The sequence below is a fragment of the Vigna angularis genome, chromosome 10 (genome assembly GCF_016808095.1).
Source record: "Vigna angularis cultivar LongXiaoDou No.4 chromosome 10, ASM1680809v1, whole genome shotgun sequence".
Taxonomy (NCBI): Eukaryota; Viridiplantae; Streptophyta; class Magnoliopsida; order Fabales; family Fabaceae; genus Vigna; species Vigna angularis.
In genome coordinates, this window is record NC_068979.1 from 2,685,613 (window position 1) to 2,703,055 (window position 17,443).

General features: G+C 31.9%; 3 protein-coding genes across 9 annotated transcripts; 2 read left to right on the plus strand and 1 right to left on the minus strand.

Moving 5' to 3' along the window:
• Positions 1-1,210: 1,210 nt before the first annotated feature.
• On the plus strand, positions 1,211-4,976 carry LOC108335892 (protein ENDOPLASMIC RETICULUM-ARRESTED PEN3). Of its 7 annotated transcripts, none has more exons than XR_008245565.1 (4): positions 1,211-2,742; positions 4,289-4,342; positions 4,433-4,473; positions 4,643-4,976. XR_008245565.1 is itself a non-coding variant. In XM_017572093.2 (2 exons), exon 1 carries the CDS (start codon positions 1,289-1,291, stop codon positions 2,714-2,716), a length of 1,428 nt encoding a protein of 475 aa, XP_017427582.1. In that variant the 5' UTR covers positions 1,211-1,288; the 3' UTR covers positions 2,717-2,742; positions 4,643-4,976. The 7 variants fall into 7 exon arrangements, 1 of the variants encoding a protein (XP_017427582.1); XR_008245567.1 differs by having other exon boundaries at positions 4,438-4,473; XR_008245564.1 differs by having other exon boundaries at positions 4,289-4,473.
• A 145-nt stretch (positions 4,977-5,121) lies between these two features.
• Positions 5,122-5,960, plus strand: LOC108335893 (uncharacterized). Its single transcript, XM_017572094.2, has one exon. It carries the CDS (start codon positions 5,387-5,389, stop codon positions 5,900-5,902), a length of 516 nt encoding a protein of 171 aa, XP_017427583.1. The 5' UTR covers positions 5,122-5,386; the 3' UTR covers positions 5,903-5,960.
• Positions 5,961-10,123: 4,163 nt separating this feature from the next.
• Positions 10,124-16,421, minus strand: LOC108336122 (E3 ubiquitin-protein ligase At1g12760). The gene is made up of 5 exons (XM_017572468.2): positions 15,512-16,421; positions 13,359-13,478; positions 12,426-12,558; positions 11,468-11,632; positions 10,124-10,591 (listed from the first exon to the last, which is right to left on the minus strand). Exons 1-5 carry the CDS (start codon positions 16,087-16,089, stop codon positions 10,418-10,420), a joined length of 1,170 nt encoding a protein of 389 aa, XP_017427957.1. The 5' UTR covers positions 16,090-16,421; the 3' UTR covers positions 10,124-10,417.
• Positions 16,422-17,443: the final 1,022 nt, after the last annotated feature.

Consider the following 17,443-nt stretch of genomic DNA (forward strand, 5'->3'; position numbering starts at 1 on the left):
CTCTTTAATTATATAATCCAAATAAAATGTATATACTAAAAACCTCAACAACTTGCATCGGAAACTAATTTCATAATGATAATAAAAAATCTTAATTAACATTGATTAAAAAAAATAGTTTTACTATTGGTTTCTTGAGAAAAGAAAATTGACATACATTTTTATTATTGAAAAGTAATTTTGAAGTATATTTTAAAGAAAATTTATTTTCAATATATATATATATCGTATTGGTTGAAAAATAATCTCAACACGATAGTTCGCACCAAATTGTTTTCTAAAAAGATAATGATATTTTGACAACATTTTAACATCATTACGTGTCATTTTGTGGTTGATCCAAAATTACTCCACGATCAATAATAATAATCATAAACACTAACATGCACTAATCATAAAATGACACGTAAATATTAAAATGTTGTGAAAATGTCATTATCCTTCCTAAAATGACTAAGAAATAGTAGTTATATTGATGACACATAATACTAATATTATAATATTGAATATCGACTTTAAATTAAAAACTTTTATTAATATCTTTTGAAAATAATAATGTCCATATATAGTTAGTCTAATGATATATTGGATTGAGATCAAGTAGGAGGGAAGAATCATAATTTATAAAAAAAGATTTAAAAAAAATCGTAATTTCACTTAATATATATATTTTTTAAATATGGAATTCTGACCGTTTAAATATATTTATTATATTATCAAAAATAATTTTCATAAATTTTTAATTGTTGTAAAATTTCTTATCTAAATAACTTATTTCTATTATAAAATATTTTATGTTATCTAAAATTTTGTCCAAGTACACTCTAACTAAAAAGAGTATCTTTCGAAATACATATAATGTTTACAATAAATATAAGACCTGTTCGTTGCTAATTTTGATCGCGAAACATTTTTAATTAATAATTATTTAAACAATATCATATTTTAGCTTAGTATAATTTTAAGATTAAAAAATTAATATTTTAGTTTAGTATAATTTTAAGATTAAAAAATTAATATTTTAGCTTAGTATAATTTTAAAATTAAAAAATTAAATGTACTTTTATTTGGATGATAAAAGTTTGAATAGAAAACCGGTTACATTACACTTTAAAATAATATAGTTTAATTAATTAAATAAAGTCATTTTTTTAATATAATTTTAAAATAAGCAGTGAAATTAATTTATGCCTTATATTTGACACAAAAAATGAACTAACGAGAAAGCTTTGAAAAAACCAGAAGAAAAGCTTGTTCGTTTCTTCTTCTTCTTCTCTTCTGTTCGATTATGGAGGAAGAAAGCACTTCAGTGGAATCCAACACTGCAAACGAGCGCATAAAGCTCAACGTGGGTGGAAAGTACTTCGAGACAACGCTATCCACGCTCCGCTCCGGCGGCCCCGACTCTCTCCTCTTCGCCCTCTCGAACCGGCGCTCGGCCGACCCGAACCCGGTTTTCATCGACCGTGACCCGGAGATCTTCTCTGTCCTCCTTTCTCTTCTCCGCACCTCTCACCTTCCCTCCACTGCGCGCCGCTTCTCTAAACAAGAGCTCGCCGACGAGGCCCTCTTCTACGGCATCGACGCGCACCTACGTGCCGCCACCGCGCCACCTCCGTTCTCCGGTATCGACGCCGCTCTCGCTTCCTCAATCCGCCCAGCCTCAGAGGGCCTCCCCTCCTCCTTCGCCGCAGCTGATTCCGGCGCTGTCTGGATTGCCCATGGTGGCCAGATCTCTGGCTACGACTCAACCCTCACTCACTCCGGCACTGTCCGCACCCACCTCGATGAAATCGACTCCATCTGCCGTGTCTGGCCCGAGATTGCCGCTATCGGGTCCATGTCCGACCCCGGCCTCCACTTCTACAACTTCTCCGGCAGCCGCCACGTCGGATCGGTCCACTGGACAGATCCTCTCGATCCACGAATCTTCAAGGCGCATGTCAACGCGATAACCGCTTCAGAGAACTCCGTTTTCGCTTCATTCGATTGCCCTCACAGAGAGAATTGCATCCTCGAAGTGGATAAGTCGAACCTGCGGACTGTGAATCAGTTTGCTCGACAGTCTGGGAACCAGGCGAAGAATATGGTTCCCGCGAAGCTGACGTGGATTCCCGCGACCGGAGTTCTCGTCGGTAGCGCGGTGACCGGTGGTGCTTTTGGTTTCTCCGGCTATGTCCGAATTTGGGACCCGAGGTCAGGGGAGGTGGTTTGGGAGACGAACGAGCCTGGTGGTTCGGGACGCAGCAGCCGATTCGGGGATTCGTTTGCTGACGTGGAGGCTGACGTTGAGGGATTGTTGCTGTTCAAGTTGTGTTCTAAGTCGGGGGATTTGGCTATGGCGGATATGCGGTTTTTAAAGGATGATCCTTGGATTTATCTGAAAGAGAAGAACGCTAGTTTGGTGAGTTGTGGTGAAGTGAGGAATAGTGTGGTGCATTGTTACAAGGGGCAAGTGTTTGTGTCCAGAGAAGGTGGGTTGGAGGTTTGGTCAAGGGTGGAACAAAGGGAAAATGTTGTTGTAAGAAGTGAGAATGAGAGTGATGCTGAAGGGTTTTATAGGAGGAATTTTGTGGATAAAAGAGAGGATTCGGATAGAGGGATTATTAAGAAGATTGAAGGTGGTGGAGATAGGTTGTTTGTTAGTAGAGAAGATGTTGAGGGGATTGAAGTTTGGGAGAGCTCTCGTTTCTCTGGAGCCATTTCTGTTTTGTGATCAGGGATAGACAGTTTCTTACTTAGGTAGGATTTCCTCACGAAAAAAAAAACTATGGAATTGGTTGGAGCTTAATTATTGTCAGCTTTAAATGAATAACGTGATTTATTTTCTAAGCAATGAATAATCACAATTTGATGCACCTTTTATTGTCATATTTGCTTTATTTCCTGACTGTTATGCTCTTTATGAATTGACCTTTGGGCAAGTGTATAGATTATTATTAATGCAAACTTCATTTTGATTTTACAATTCTGCAAATAAATGCCTCACTGAATGCCTTCTGTTGTATATTAACTATGTCATTTCAATTGGCTTTTCAAAATCCAATTATTCTGGAAAGATCTCCTGTTCTTGGTTCCCCCTTTGGTACTCTAGTTTTATTTCATGATGGAAACCACGGATCAATCTAGTTTGCTTCACTTGTAAACCTCTCCTTTATGCATTGGTCTATTGGCTGATCATGAAGTTGAGTTCCACTTACTTTTGTTCCCAGGGTTTCCAACTTCTGGTAAGATTCTACCATGCATATAGTTGTAGTAATTTGTCTATATTTGTCGATTGTCATTCCTAATCATTTGATGTGGATGTTAGCATTCACATATGTGATTACTGCACTTTATATTAGTGACAGAATCTGCTGTTCGGCTTTAGGGTTGGATGTCTGCATAGGAAATCACTTTTTATCTTTCATTACCACTCACTCATTTTTTGTTAATTAACCGATTGCTTATTTCTATTTATATATCCTATATTCTTTTTTTATTTTCTTGCTCAAGCGATTGTTTATTGATATGATCAGGATACAAGGACAAAACATATTTATGTGCACTTATTTTATGTTTTGCTGTGTCTGGAGTCTGACTCACTAGCTGTGCAATGCACATATTGATACCGTCAGGACAGTTTAGATACCTATTGCAATTAATGAGCCCATAAGATCAGTATACTTGTCCAGTTAGTAACTTAGAAGGTCATGATTGTTGAATAAAACACGAAATAAACAATTGAAAAGAATGGAATGATTATTGGGTTTGCTTCAAATCTTAAGCACTAAACTGTCATCGAGTAATAAAGTCAATGGTTATATGTTTGATAGATTAATACATTTATTATTCTACCTCACTTTTTATTGTGAGATGAATAAAAATTAGCTAAACAATTCTCATGTTTGTTTTTTGGATGCAAAACAAAAAAAAAATGAATTGAAAAAGATAAGATAATCATGAACTTGTCTTTAGTCTAGAGGCTCCATTAACAAAGTGATCAAAACTCCACTCTTTTTTTTTACTTCATGCTTTGTTATGGTTCTTCAATTGCAAACCCAACTAATCAAAATTTCAAAATTCTTTGAAACTTCCACTACTCAGTCTGCAACTATGATCTGCCCTATCTTTCTCCTATTTGATTTTTTTTTTCTTTGCATTTGGGTTGCCCTTTTCAACCCAGTTTGTAAACTTTGCTAAATCTTTGGTCTGATTTACCAGCTTCATTTGTTCCCTTGGGTAGGAAGTCTGTTGTCTGTTTCTATAACCCAAATTCTCTTATCCTTGGGGTGAGTTTTATTGATAGGTACTTGCTGGAGCAACAAGGTTATCTTTAAGGCAGTGAATCCTTCCAACACATGTAAGCTGCTTCCTGAGTTGCATGTGAAATCAATTTGTTTTCTCGTAATATCTGAATGAGCTAACTATTTCTGGATATTTGTTTTTGAAGTTTAGGTGGATTTTGGCTGACATGGAAATCTAACCTAGTATGTATGTGGTAACCCGTATTTCTTCACAATAGAACTTCTTCATCTGGGACCCAATTAGTGCCTAGATTCACTGTGTTGATTCCTGGGAGAAAAAATGAGTCATGACCTTGTATGTTCTTGTTTTCCGTCAGGTGGTTGAATTTTGTGAAGTTTGTCTTGTATTTATGCAGGCTTCACTCTAAAAGTGTGAGAAAAGATGGCAGGATCTCATGAGCTTCGTACCCATGACAGTTTGGAGTGAAAGTGAAATCTTATAATCTTCCAATTTGAAAAGCATCGAATACATCGAGCTCCGATCTTTAGTTACTTTTCAAACAAAAATCAGTAATTAACAGGATTTAGTTTCATCTTTGTAAAATACTACAGAAATGTAGTTTCACTGCAAAAGTTATATACTTCTACCAGAAAAACTGTAGAAGATACACAAAGGCTGAAATACACTGTTTTATGATCATACCTGCAATTTGATGAATAATAGAAAACCCCCACGCTAATTTCCTTCCATACTTACATAATAAAGTGAATTCACACTAGGGCAAAATAAAAGAATCGACATTGGAAGAGGCAAGGAAAGAAATACTAAGTGGAATGAACATCAATTTTGGAAGAACTCAGATTGTGCAATATTTTTGCAGAAATTGGGAATAAAGTTGGATACTTTTTACTCTGTTATAAGCCACCCAAAATAAGAAAAGACCTTGTTGATTGACTTGTGAAAGCGGGAAATAAAATTTTCCACGAGACTTATTCTACTGGCGTTTGAAGGTGAGTTTCCACAGAGGTTTAAATTCCACCACTACCACCCACCAGATTCCCCTCAAAAACCAAACACTCCACTAAGTTACATCACAACTTAACCGCCACTTTTCATCATTCACTCATCTCTTTCTTTCTCTCTCTCTCTCTCTCTAACCATGACAACGTTGGAGATCACTGTTGTGTCCGCTGAAGGTCTCAACCAACACTCTTCTTACTTCAACCGCATAAGACCCTTCTTCACTCTCACCAAGCTCCCCGCACAAATCCTCTACCACTACGACGGAGGAGGAACAGGGGATCACGTGTTCCGCGTCCCACTCGATCCAACCTTCTTCTCCGACACGTATTCCCGCCTCCATCTCCACCTCTACAACGACCGTCGCTTTGTGGGGCCCACGATCCTCGGATGGTGTCTGATTCCGCCCTCCGACATTGCCTTCCCACCCTCTCACTCCCTTCGCTACCTCAGTTATCGGTTACGGGCAAAAGACGGTTCCAAAACCCACCTCATCCTCAACCTTTCCCTCCGCTTCCAGGGCTCCCTCTACCAATCCCATCCCGCCACCTGTCAGTCGGTCATTGGAATTCCCGTCACAGCGCTTCGCAAATTTGGCAGCACCACCGCTGCCCCAACCGCAAGTGAACAATCCAATATGGAAACGGACTTTTAATTTTCTTTTTTAGTTTTAGTTTTCCTTTTAAACAATAAAAATAATTAAAATTGTTGAACACACTTCACTTTGTAATTCGGTTTTTGAGCTTTTGGAGGTCAATGTCAATGTATCTTATATGCCATCCTGGTGTCCTGATATCTATCTCTTTATTCTCTTTCAGTTTATCCACATTTTTTTTTCCATTTTAGTCTTTTCTAGTTTGATTTCTTGCAATATAATTCTATAAGTTTTTTAAGTAATATATTATGGGATTTTAATTTAGTTTTGTATATTACACAATATTATATTTGAATATATTTTGATAATTTTATTTAGAGAAAGGTACAAGAATTTTAAAAAGTAGCACATCATGTAAATGGGAGGTCAATTATATAGTAATTATTAATTATCCAAACCTGTAGTCGATGCGCTACATTATTTAATTTTAATTTACATATATATTTTAAATAGTGCGTATATTAACTTATTAATTATATTTTATTTTGACTATAAAAATATAAGTTATTAATCGGACAGCTAAATTAGTGAATTCAGCTTTTATTGCAGATTAAATCGATAATGAGCTGATTAAATCTTGCAGTACAATCCAGATTTGTTATTTATGAGTATCAGTCTTCAATCCATATAAAGAGAAATTAAAAGCCATCCTAAAATCCCACCTCCGAAAATTCGATGAATTCGCTTATAAAATAGCATTAATAAAATATTTCAATAATGGATATGTTTTTTTAAAAAATATCCTTTTAAGTTCATTTTCATTTCAAATTTAAATAAAAATCACACTCATTGCATCTTGAATGGATTGGGTTGATATTTAATGATTGATTTATACATATAGTCCACCTTTAATGAATCACATATCTCTAATACCAACCCTTCATCATCCACTTCAATAAGAAAATTAAGCAAAATTTTCTAATAAAGTAACATACTACTTTTCAATCTAAAATATCAAAATAATAAATTTGTAGAAGCTTTTATATATTATTTATTTTATTCAATACATGATTAACTCATAAAAAAAGTACTAAAGAATCGCTTTTACTTGGATAAAGTAATCATGCAAACATATTTTCTTCCTTTAGAGCATCAAAATAACACTTTACTTAGGACTAATTTTCCAAACTCCAAAGTTTATTTTAAAAAAAACAATTAATAATTTAGCTTTTATAATAGTATAATATTTTTTATTAAATTAATGTTGTTCCAAAGTATTATTGTTAAAATTTTGAATCAATTACATATCAAAATTTTAATTATATTTTAATTAAAAGTGGTCATGTGTCAAAATAAAAAAAAAATCAAAATAATAAGTGATTTATATTTTGACTTTGCTGGTACTAATTGAACATAAACATTACATTAGACCGTTTTACAAAAAATAAAAGTTCCATTAAATTAAAATTAAATATAAAAAGAAAACTAATAATTATTAAAATAAAATTATAAAATTCTTTGTAGTATTACGTCATTTTGTCTCTATTTTTTTATTTATTATTGTATAATATTATATTAAAAAATAGATTTTAAATTTAATTTAGTTTCATAAAGTCGAATTATAAAATAATATTTACATCTCATTTATATATTATATATTATAATTTAGTTTTATTTCAACGTGACAGCAGAAAAGACACATTACAGCGTGAAATTTTGAAATTGAGAATTGGAATCTTTAGCATTTGTCGTAAAAGATAACCACCAAAATTATAGAAAAGGCTTATACAGAGAGGATGATGCAGACATCTAATTGTTAATCCTAACAGCCGCAACAACGCGAAAAATTTGGTGCAATATCACTCAAAAGCTTTCATCAATCAGGTATATGAGTTTAAGAAAAAATGGTCAATAGGAAAAAAATACACAAAGAATGAAAAAAGATATATTATATACACTTTAACTTTTGGTACAATTGTAATGATATATACACGACTAATAATAGAGTAATGATAGGAAAATATATTTCTACATTCATTTATATATTATATAAAAAATGATTATAAAAAAAATTATTTTTTGTATTTTAAAAAAAGAAAAGATTAAAAATAATAAAAGATAATATCAAATGAAAATGAATGTAATTTTTTTGTATTAAATATCATTATTGTTAATATTAAGGTTTTGTTTGGGAGTTGCTATCATCTAAGGTCAGAATTAATTACAGGTAACTTCTGATAAAGAAAGAAAGAAAGAAAAGTTTTGGTTTGTTAGAAGATGAGAGCTTTGTGTACTTGTTTGTATGAGAAAAAAGGACTCTGATGGGTTGAACATTCTTTGCCCTATGGAATGTTTCATAGATATCAGATAAGTGAGACATAATTAATTATGATTTCTAATGTAATAGATTATAATATTAATATCAATATTTTAAAATAAAATAAAAGTATTTAAATATAAATTAAATAAATTTATATTAACTTAAAATTTAATATTGTGTTAAATAATTGTTAGATTAATTTTAGATTAACTTAAATTTTATCATCTCAATGTTAAAAAATTTATTTTAATTTGTTAATTTGAAATGTTTTTTTTTTCATTTTTAATATTTTCTAATACTTTTTCAATTTGAAACTTATTTTAACTTTAATTTATATCTTTTGAAATTATTTTTACATCGAATTATTTTATAAAATTATGGAAACTTATGGATATCAAATCATGACAATTATTTTTTAAACTATATGCAAGGAGACTGTTTAAGCTGAGGGTGATAAGTAGTCAAATGTTTATCATACTTCATTTTTAATATAAGACACTTTACTTATTTTTAAATATATTAATTTATAAGAAGTATTCTATTAAATTAATCAAATTATTCATAAACATTCTACTTATTTGCCATTTTCTGCTTTTTTTTAATTTAACAAATCTCATTTTTTTTAATTTTATTACGATATTTTCTTCACTTTTTCCATTCCTTCATTTTTCACTCTCACTAGCAGATTTTTAATAACTAATTTTTATGCATAATCAAGTATTAGAACATATGTGTCAGAATATTTTTAAATAATGTGCCAAGAAATTTTAAAAATTAATTTTATTTGAATATTACAAAAAAATGAGTATATATATATATATATATATATATATATATATATATATATATATATATATATATATATATATATATATATATATATATATATATATATATATATATATATATATATATATATATATATATATATATATATATATATATATATATATATCGAAGGATGTCTTCATTAGTGTGTGTGTAATAAATTTTGAACTATACATAATGAAAGAGAAAACAATTTTTGAAAAATTTAGGAGTAATTGAAGGATGTCTTCATTTGGGGAAAAATATATTTAAAAGATAATTATAAGTTTCAAATGCATGAATATGATTTATTTTGAAAAGACGTTATACAATTGTAAAAATTATCTATAAATACTATTTTTTTTCTATAATAAAAAACAATAAAATTATTATTATTATAATTATAAAATTAAACAAAAATAATTTTATAATTTTATTTTAAGTAGCTCTTATGTATTTTATAGATAATTTTTTAATTAAGAATATTTAAATTTAAACATTAAAAAAATAGTTAAATTTAAATAAAAAGTTAAATTTAAATAATCAGTTAAATTTTTAAAAAATAAATAAATTAAAATAAACATCCTTAAAAGATAATATTGATAAAATATTATTTTAATTTGAAAAAGAAACATTTAAAAGATAAAATTAGAAAATAAATGCATACCTCTCTTCATGTAGATATAAATAAAATAGTCTGAAGTTTAGAGATTTCAACTGAGAGCATGCTCTCCATCATTAGACCGTGTAAATTGTGAAACAGTTCAAGAGTAGCAACGTAATTAAGAAGCTGGAATTTTTAACAGTGCAAGAGTAGCAACTTAATTAAGAAGCTGGAATTTTTGGAAGATTTTGGTCATAATCACATACACATCAAACAAGTCTCCATCCTACTGTTGGGAATTTATGACAACTATGTATGTATATACGATGTAAATCGCTCTTTTAAGTTAGTTCTCTTCTTTTCTTCTAATTGTATCATACTTTTGCTGTCTGTCTTTCACTCCATGAATATATAACTATTAATTTTCAACCTATTTCTCAATCTTTTTTCGTTTCCTTTCTCTGTTTAAACTGAAATGAACACAAGGTTTTCGTAACACGTACTAAGTGAGACATGATAGACCATTCCACGGTGGCTTTTGGGCAAGACATTTTAGGTCCATTACAACAATACAAATGATGCCTACATAAACCGCAATAAAAATGACAACCAAATTCTCTTGAGAGGGTATGCACTAAAGAACTGATATACACAACCAGTTAGAAGCCACAACAATAACTGTAAATAATCAAAACAGCTATCGATGCATGATAACAGTACACAGCAGCAGCAACTGTATCGGACTGTGTCAAAGTGTATTTAACAAGCTGTGCCTATTATACCTTGAATCAAAAGCATGCAGATTCCTCAACATGGCCGCTAAAAACTTTCCTGACTCAATCTTCTACACCTCCTCTTGACTGAGGTTGCTACTTTTTAAGATGTTATACTTGCAGAGAGGGCAAGTGGCATTAATATACAGCCATTTATCCACACAGACACAGTGAAAATGGTGACCACAAGGAAGTTCTCTTAACTCAACCCCATCGTCATAAGAGGAAAGGCAGATGCAACATTCCTGTATGAAAAAAAATATAATTCAGAATGGTAGTGACTGATAAGGCAGCCATTATTTCCAGCACTAAGTTACTATATCGAAATTTTCTAAGCAGGCACTAAAACCATTATGTCAATTTCCTCATGTTTATAAGGTTATGGTGAGAGAAGAAACCATCAATTTAGTTCTTTCGAAGTATTACTCTCTCTACTATATAGTCCCTAAAGTAATAGAATAGCATAAGTAATTCCTTAAGATTGAGTACTAGTATATTCTACCAAGGTTAGGGATAAATTCGATGGACTTTCTAATAGTTGGGGGACTATTTATTACGACTTTTAGTATTTTGTTTGAGGATTAACTGTATTTAGGAGAGAAAGCAATATTTTAGCGATGTAAATAGATGGTTTATCCAATGATGAAATACTCCATACAAGTCAAGCACGTGTACAAACAACATATTTACAAATTGCAGTTTGTTATCAGAAGACAAATTTGTACTTCTACATATAAAAACTGTGGTAGTAACACTAAAAACAGTATGCAATAAAGTGTCTCTTTGAAACATGGATTTCTGTTTGAAATATGCAAAACAATTAATATGATTGGTAAATTACGCCGTAAACACGTTTAGACAAAGAAAAAGAAAAGATGAAATACATATCTTTATGAATTAAAATTAACTTATTTATAAGTTAAAAATCTTCTTTTAGAGAAGTTAATATGAAAGTTTCTACAGATTAGCTTATAAAAACTTATTTCATTTTTTCCTACGTATTTTTCCCAACTATAAATGCTTATGATAAAATTTCCCAAACAGGCCCAATATAGATTAAGAGACGAAGCAATAAAACCGACTGAAATGGGTAACACCCACACATAACATTTATGACATACCGCATCCTCCTCGGCAAGAACATGTTCCATACGTGACTCAGGGTGGCATTCAGTCATTATTCCTCCAACAGGCCCCTGTATAGTTCCGGTAAGTTTCTCATTGCTTTGAATTCTCCGAAATTTAAATTTTGACAACTGCTCAATGTCTTCCTTTGATGCTCCTTCCTGTTTTTTCCACAGACAAGGACATTCGTAAGTAACAATAAATAAATAGATAGATAGATAACAATAAAATCACCCATTTAACATTCCTATGCTACAGAACATTCACCATGTCAATAATATTAGTGGTACATTCACAATCAACACCCTCTATTGGATTTTCAAAGTACCATTACACTTGTGTTGCAGAATCTATCATTAGAATAAAATAAAATAAAAAATCCAACTTAGAAGTTTTGGGTTTTCTTTCCAGATCCCATCTCTCTAATTTTATAAGAAAATAATATTTATGATATTGCCTCGCCTACAACCCTGAAAAATCTGAAAAGTAGAGATGTATAAACAGTCTCTAAGGGTTTCCTGTGTGCAGAAAAATAGAGGACCCAGTGAGAGCACCTAAATAATAGAATCACGTGTCTATGATATCCATTATGCCTTTGTATACTCTAGGAATGAGTCATGTTCACTGTGTTAGTACACAGTCAGTAGTACAGTAGTAGGGCAAGTCAAACTAGTTAACGTTGTGAAACATCTATCAATTTAACACTTGTTTAATCTGTCCATTCATGTGTTCTACAAGTGCAAAGACTCCAGCATTAAATTTATACAAATTATTATTATATATGTTGAGATGACTAAATTTGCAAAGTTACTTCAAAGATTACTGATCAGCAACTTCCTACCCATTTTTATACAGAATACAGTGCTTCCATTTGGAGCTACTGAGAAAGTAGATTCAATAGCTTTAGAGACGTCAAAACAAGAACAGCTAAATGACCAATGAAACATGACTTACCTGGTCTGCAACTGCGTATAGAAGTGCAATGATACATGGTAGGCAACAGCAAACAGCGATACCAATGATACACGCCAGTGCAACACAGAAAACAACAAAGAAAACATCAAAACCCAGGAAAATTATGCATAGCCTGCAACACATGTAGATTCAGTCAAAAGTATTTAACTAAAATAAGAAAATATCAGCAGATTTTCCAAAAGATGAATAAATAATAGGTTTAATTAAATTTTAAGTCCCTCATAAATTTGAGTATTTTAAATTTTTTGGTTTATTGAATACTCAATGTTTTATATATTTTTCAATTGAGTCTTTGTTGTCTAATTTTTTCATGAACTGGATGACGTGACTGTTATCTTATCCATTTATCTTGCTTATTTGTCTTCACGTGTTAAGAAATGTAAAGCTTTTGTAATTAATATAAAATAATATTGTGATTAATGTAAACCAACAAATGATTTTTATTGTTTTCATTATAAACATGCTGATGACGAGAACGTCATGTTCTTCAATTGCTGCCATGTACAACTACCAAGGGAGCTCACCGTCATTACCGTTGATGTAGGTGACAATAAAAGTCCCTTGTTACCCAACATGTTTCAATGAAAGCAATAAAATTCGTTCATTGTTTTACATTAATTCCAATACCATTTTATATTAATTACAAAACCTCACATTTCTTAATACATGAAGACATATAAGCAATACGAGTGGGCAACATAACAGTCATGTCATCCATTTACAGGAAAAATTAGACAACATAGACTCAATTAAAAAATATAAAAATATTTGAGTACTCAATATACAAAAATAAAAAATTAATAAGGGATTAATTAAAAATACCCAAAATTTATGAATAGCTTGAAAATTAATTAAACCTAAATAACAATAGATATATGAACAATAGGAATGAGAGAGACTCAGGGGGCAAACCAGTAAAGCTGAGGAGAATCTTGGGCTAATTCTTGACCACCGGCTGATACCCAGTAGAATCCAATAATCCACCAAACAAATGAAAACATTGTATTGGCTGATTCCAAATGCTTTGCAACACTGATGACCAACAAGCAGCAAATTAATGAACAAAATTAGAATTACATTGTTCGAAATTTATGAGAAAAAAGTTACATTGATAAATAATAGTAAAATTAAAACATCTTGTTTGTAACTAAAATACATTTTGTTGAACTAAGCAATCCTCTTCATTTTCACACTGGATGTCGATTATAAATTACATGGAATATCCAATTTTTCAAGGAACGATTAATACACTCAGTGGAAGGTTGAGTTGGGGAAGATTGGGTGAGAGCCCAAGCAGAGACTGTTATGAAAATAAAAGAGAAATGCAAGAGAAAGAATGTGTTGCCGATGTACATGGTAACAGCAACTGTTGCTTTAGCACACAACAATAAGGTTTGGTACAGAATGACATCAGAGATAATAAACAATGAAATAACGCTCTATTTGTTCCCTTTCTACATCCTTTTAGACCGTACCGTTGGAATTTCATTGGAATTTGGATACTGTGAGGTGCTTAATTCCCACGTCAAGTACTATGAGATATTCGGTAGAATATTCAAGTGCCTGGGTACTTCTCGAAATTGTAATTTTCAGAGTCCATGTTAAAATTTTGTAATAGTTAATTATATTTTGCATATATGAAATTGTTACTTAAAATTTGGACTTCGACCTAACTCAAACTACAAAATTGACTGTCCCAAAGGAGACTACCACTGTGGGAGACTTGGGTTTACTGCAACTAAGACAACTTTCCAAAGCGCCATACCCAGGACTACTAGTCTGGAGTGTGGTAATGCAAGTGGCCCAACAATGAATCTAACGTACTCTGTTGTTCTAATACCATTTTAGAATTTGAACTCATGGTATCTATGAACGATTTTCTACATAAAAAGGAGCTTATTCATAAGCCAATGCGTAGATCTCTCATAATTCTTCTAAATTTTATTTTTAACTAGTGCATAAGTTAATTTTAACTTATAAAGAAGTCAATTTTACTTTTTTCTTGACATCTTTTCCCTATAATAAGTTTCTATACCGGAGCTCGTCTAAACATGCCCAAAACTAACTTATAAGGTGAAGAGTAAGGACCGCCTAAGTCTTATCAGCTTTGTTGAAGTCATATTTTTAGTTGATGTAAGACTGAACACCATCCTTTAGACAGTAATTAAGACAACCCAAGAAACCACAACCAAGGTAGGTTAGGGGCGAATACCGTTAGGGTCGCTTCTAACACAATTCTAAATATAATGTATGTGCTAAACAAAAGGGTGATGCAGTGCACAAGTATTAGAAATGAATTAAACAAAATTCAATCTCAAAATCTTGATCAAGAAAGGAGGATTGTCCAGTTCTTGTAAAGGCTACTATCGCCATTCCTAACCAATGTGAGATATCTTCAACTTTTTCCTCACAAGCAAAGAGACTGTTTCAGGATTTGAGTGCATAACATCCAAGTCAAAAGGTAACATCAGGTTCGCCTCACACAAGCTAAAAACAATAATTAAAATTAAATGGCCTATTTTCTAATATCTAGGCCTAATTCCAATTCCAATAGCCGAATGAGCTTAAGAGAACCAAGGCTGAAATCTGAAATGCAGTCAATTATATCCCATACGGGTTTAACATCGATCCTTTTTGGTACATAATCATACACACTTAGACTTGTGCTATGACAAATTAAATAAAAAAACCCCTTTAACAGAAAATTATATTACATGGCAATCTCTGTCTTCTCGTTTTACTGTCAAACTTACATTTTTTGACCTTTTCAATCACTCAGTATTCGGGAGAGACTCAGGTGTTCTTCAAATTCATCAAGCTTTCGATGGTAAGTGTTCCTAAAGAGAAGGCTACGGTAACTACATTACCACTTAATCACAAGTTCGACTAACATGGCAACACTCACTCACACCTTATATTTCGTTTATGTAACACGAAATTCCAAAAGTTCACATGACAGTCTTAATAACTCTTCATCCATCAACACAAGTATCTGAACCAGCGAAATTATTTGCCAAATAAAAATAAATAAATAAACCATTTTAAAAAAGGGTGAAGAAACTCACCTAGTACCCTCCTCATCGAGTTGCCCCAACGACACATACTGCGCAGAGCCAGAAGCAGAACCCTCCCTCGAAGATGAACTCAAATTTTCACTGCTGCTCCCAACTCTGTCCTGCGCTGAAACCGACGCGGTGTCGCGTTGGTTCCTCCTCCTCCTCCTATACTCTACGCAAACACAAACCATGTGAAGAACGCATTGCATAGCGTACCCTAAAATCCACAACCTCAGAGGCATCCCCGGCGCTTCTCTCGCGCTCAAAACCAACACGGCCCCCGCCACAACCACGAACGCGAAGTTCCAAACGATGTCCAGAACAACCACCGGCTTCGAATACGCCCAATCGCTCTGCCTCTCCTCCAATTGCTCCGCCGCCGCCTCGCGGACCAGCATCGACGGCTCGCGCATCATTCTGCGCCCGCTCGCCTGCCGGAGGAACCTCGCCGCCTGCCGTAGCCTCTGCCGGCGAGCAAATCGACGGCCGGTGGTGAGCTCCTCTGAGGAGCCGCCAGAATTGGCCAGAAGCGGCGTCGAATCGACGATGTCCTCAGAAGAAGGGCTCGGGGACCTTGTCGTCGGCATGTTTGAGCTTCTTGAGATTGAGAAACAGATTCGGAAAGCGACTCGCCGAGTCCACTATTGACTCGGTTCAGAACATAGAAAATTTTTGTTTGCAGCGAATTTAAATGGGTGGAGGTGGCACTTTGTAGAGGCGAACGAAGAAATGAATGATTGTGGTTTTGATTTGAACGGAACGGAAGAGATACCTTACCTATCTGTAAAAGGGACTTTGAAATTTGCAAAATAAAATCCGTAATATGATTAGTGATGACGACAATGTTTTTTTTTTCTAGTGGGAATGAATTCAGGGTGATGTTTGTCCTGTTTGCGTTCGGATTAACCGAATACCATTTCGTGTATAAGATCACACCTTCTGTGTAATCCTTTCTTATAAATAAAAATTAAGTCAACTTTTTAATAATTACTCTTTCATGTTTTATCTGAGCTTTCCAAGTTTTTTCTTAAATGCTACGGTTAGGTACAATATTCTGATTTCATTTATTACTTAATCAATTTAGCTAACGTACCAGATTACTTCTACAGCTTATACGAGAAGAAAAAGGTTATACAAATATAAATAAATTTGGATTATTTTTATGTTATTTAAGGGTTTTTATTTCATGAAATTGAAAATAATTTTTGTGTAAATTTTAATATAACTTGGTCTCTAAATTTTAAAAGTAAATTAATATAATCTTTCTTAATTTAATGATATTAATTTTTTTAGTTTTGTTAAATGATTTTCTAAATTAACATTTGAATTAAAACATAATAAAATAGTGTAAACAATTTAACTACTATATTAAAATGCTTTTGATATGTTAGAAAAATTTAATGTAATTGAGATTAAAATGTATTAAAGTTTAAAATAAAAATAAATTCTAATTTATAAGTTAGTACTAAACATATTTAATTCTTTATTTAATTAATAATATATTTCAAAAGTGTCTTGAATCAATTAAATTATGCTTTCAATTACTTTTTTTATTTTTTATATATTCAATTTCAATTAATGACCTTTGTAAATGTTTGTAAATATAATAAATACAAGTTAATGATATTCGTTATTTTGTTAAGTAAATCAAATATTAACTATTTATGTTCACATTTGTATTTGGAAAGTAAACATGATTTATGACCTAGAATAATATAAAATATATGAAATAAATTATTTAAAGATACTTATGACAATGTTGAATAAGTTATTTTGCTGATATATTTTTATAAGGATAAATATGTTTTTTTTTTTAATATAAAACTAATATTTGTATATATTTCAAATTTTAATATTTTAAATTTTAAATTTTAAAAATAAATTAATATAATTTTTTATTCTAATAATTATGTTAAAAAAAATTATGTAATATTTTAAACT

Bases quoted from the DNA above. Each gene is read 5' to 3' on its own strand.
- LOC108336122 (XM_017572468.2), bottom strand. From the start codon at position 16,089: ATGCCGACGACAAGGTCCCCGAGCCCTTCTTCTGAGGACATCGTCGAT. The intron at 12,559-13,358 runs GTTTGCCCCCTG...CATGTGTTGCAG, and splicing joins GATTCTCCTCAGCTTTACTG to GCTATGCATAATTTTCCTGG. The intron at 11,633-12,425 runs GTAAGTCATGTT...TGGAAAAAACAG, and splicing joins TATACGCAGTTGCAGACCAG to GAAGGAGCATCAAAGGAAGA.
- LOC108335892 (XM_017572093.2), top strand. From the start codon at position 1,289: ATGGAGGAAGAAAGCACTTCAGTGGAATCCAACACTGCAAACGAGCGC.
- LOC108335893 (XM_017572094.2), top strand. From the start codon at position 5,387: ATGACAACGTTGGAGATCACTGTTGTGTCCGCTGAAGGTCTCAACCAA.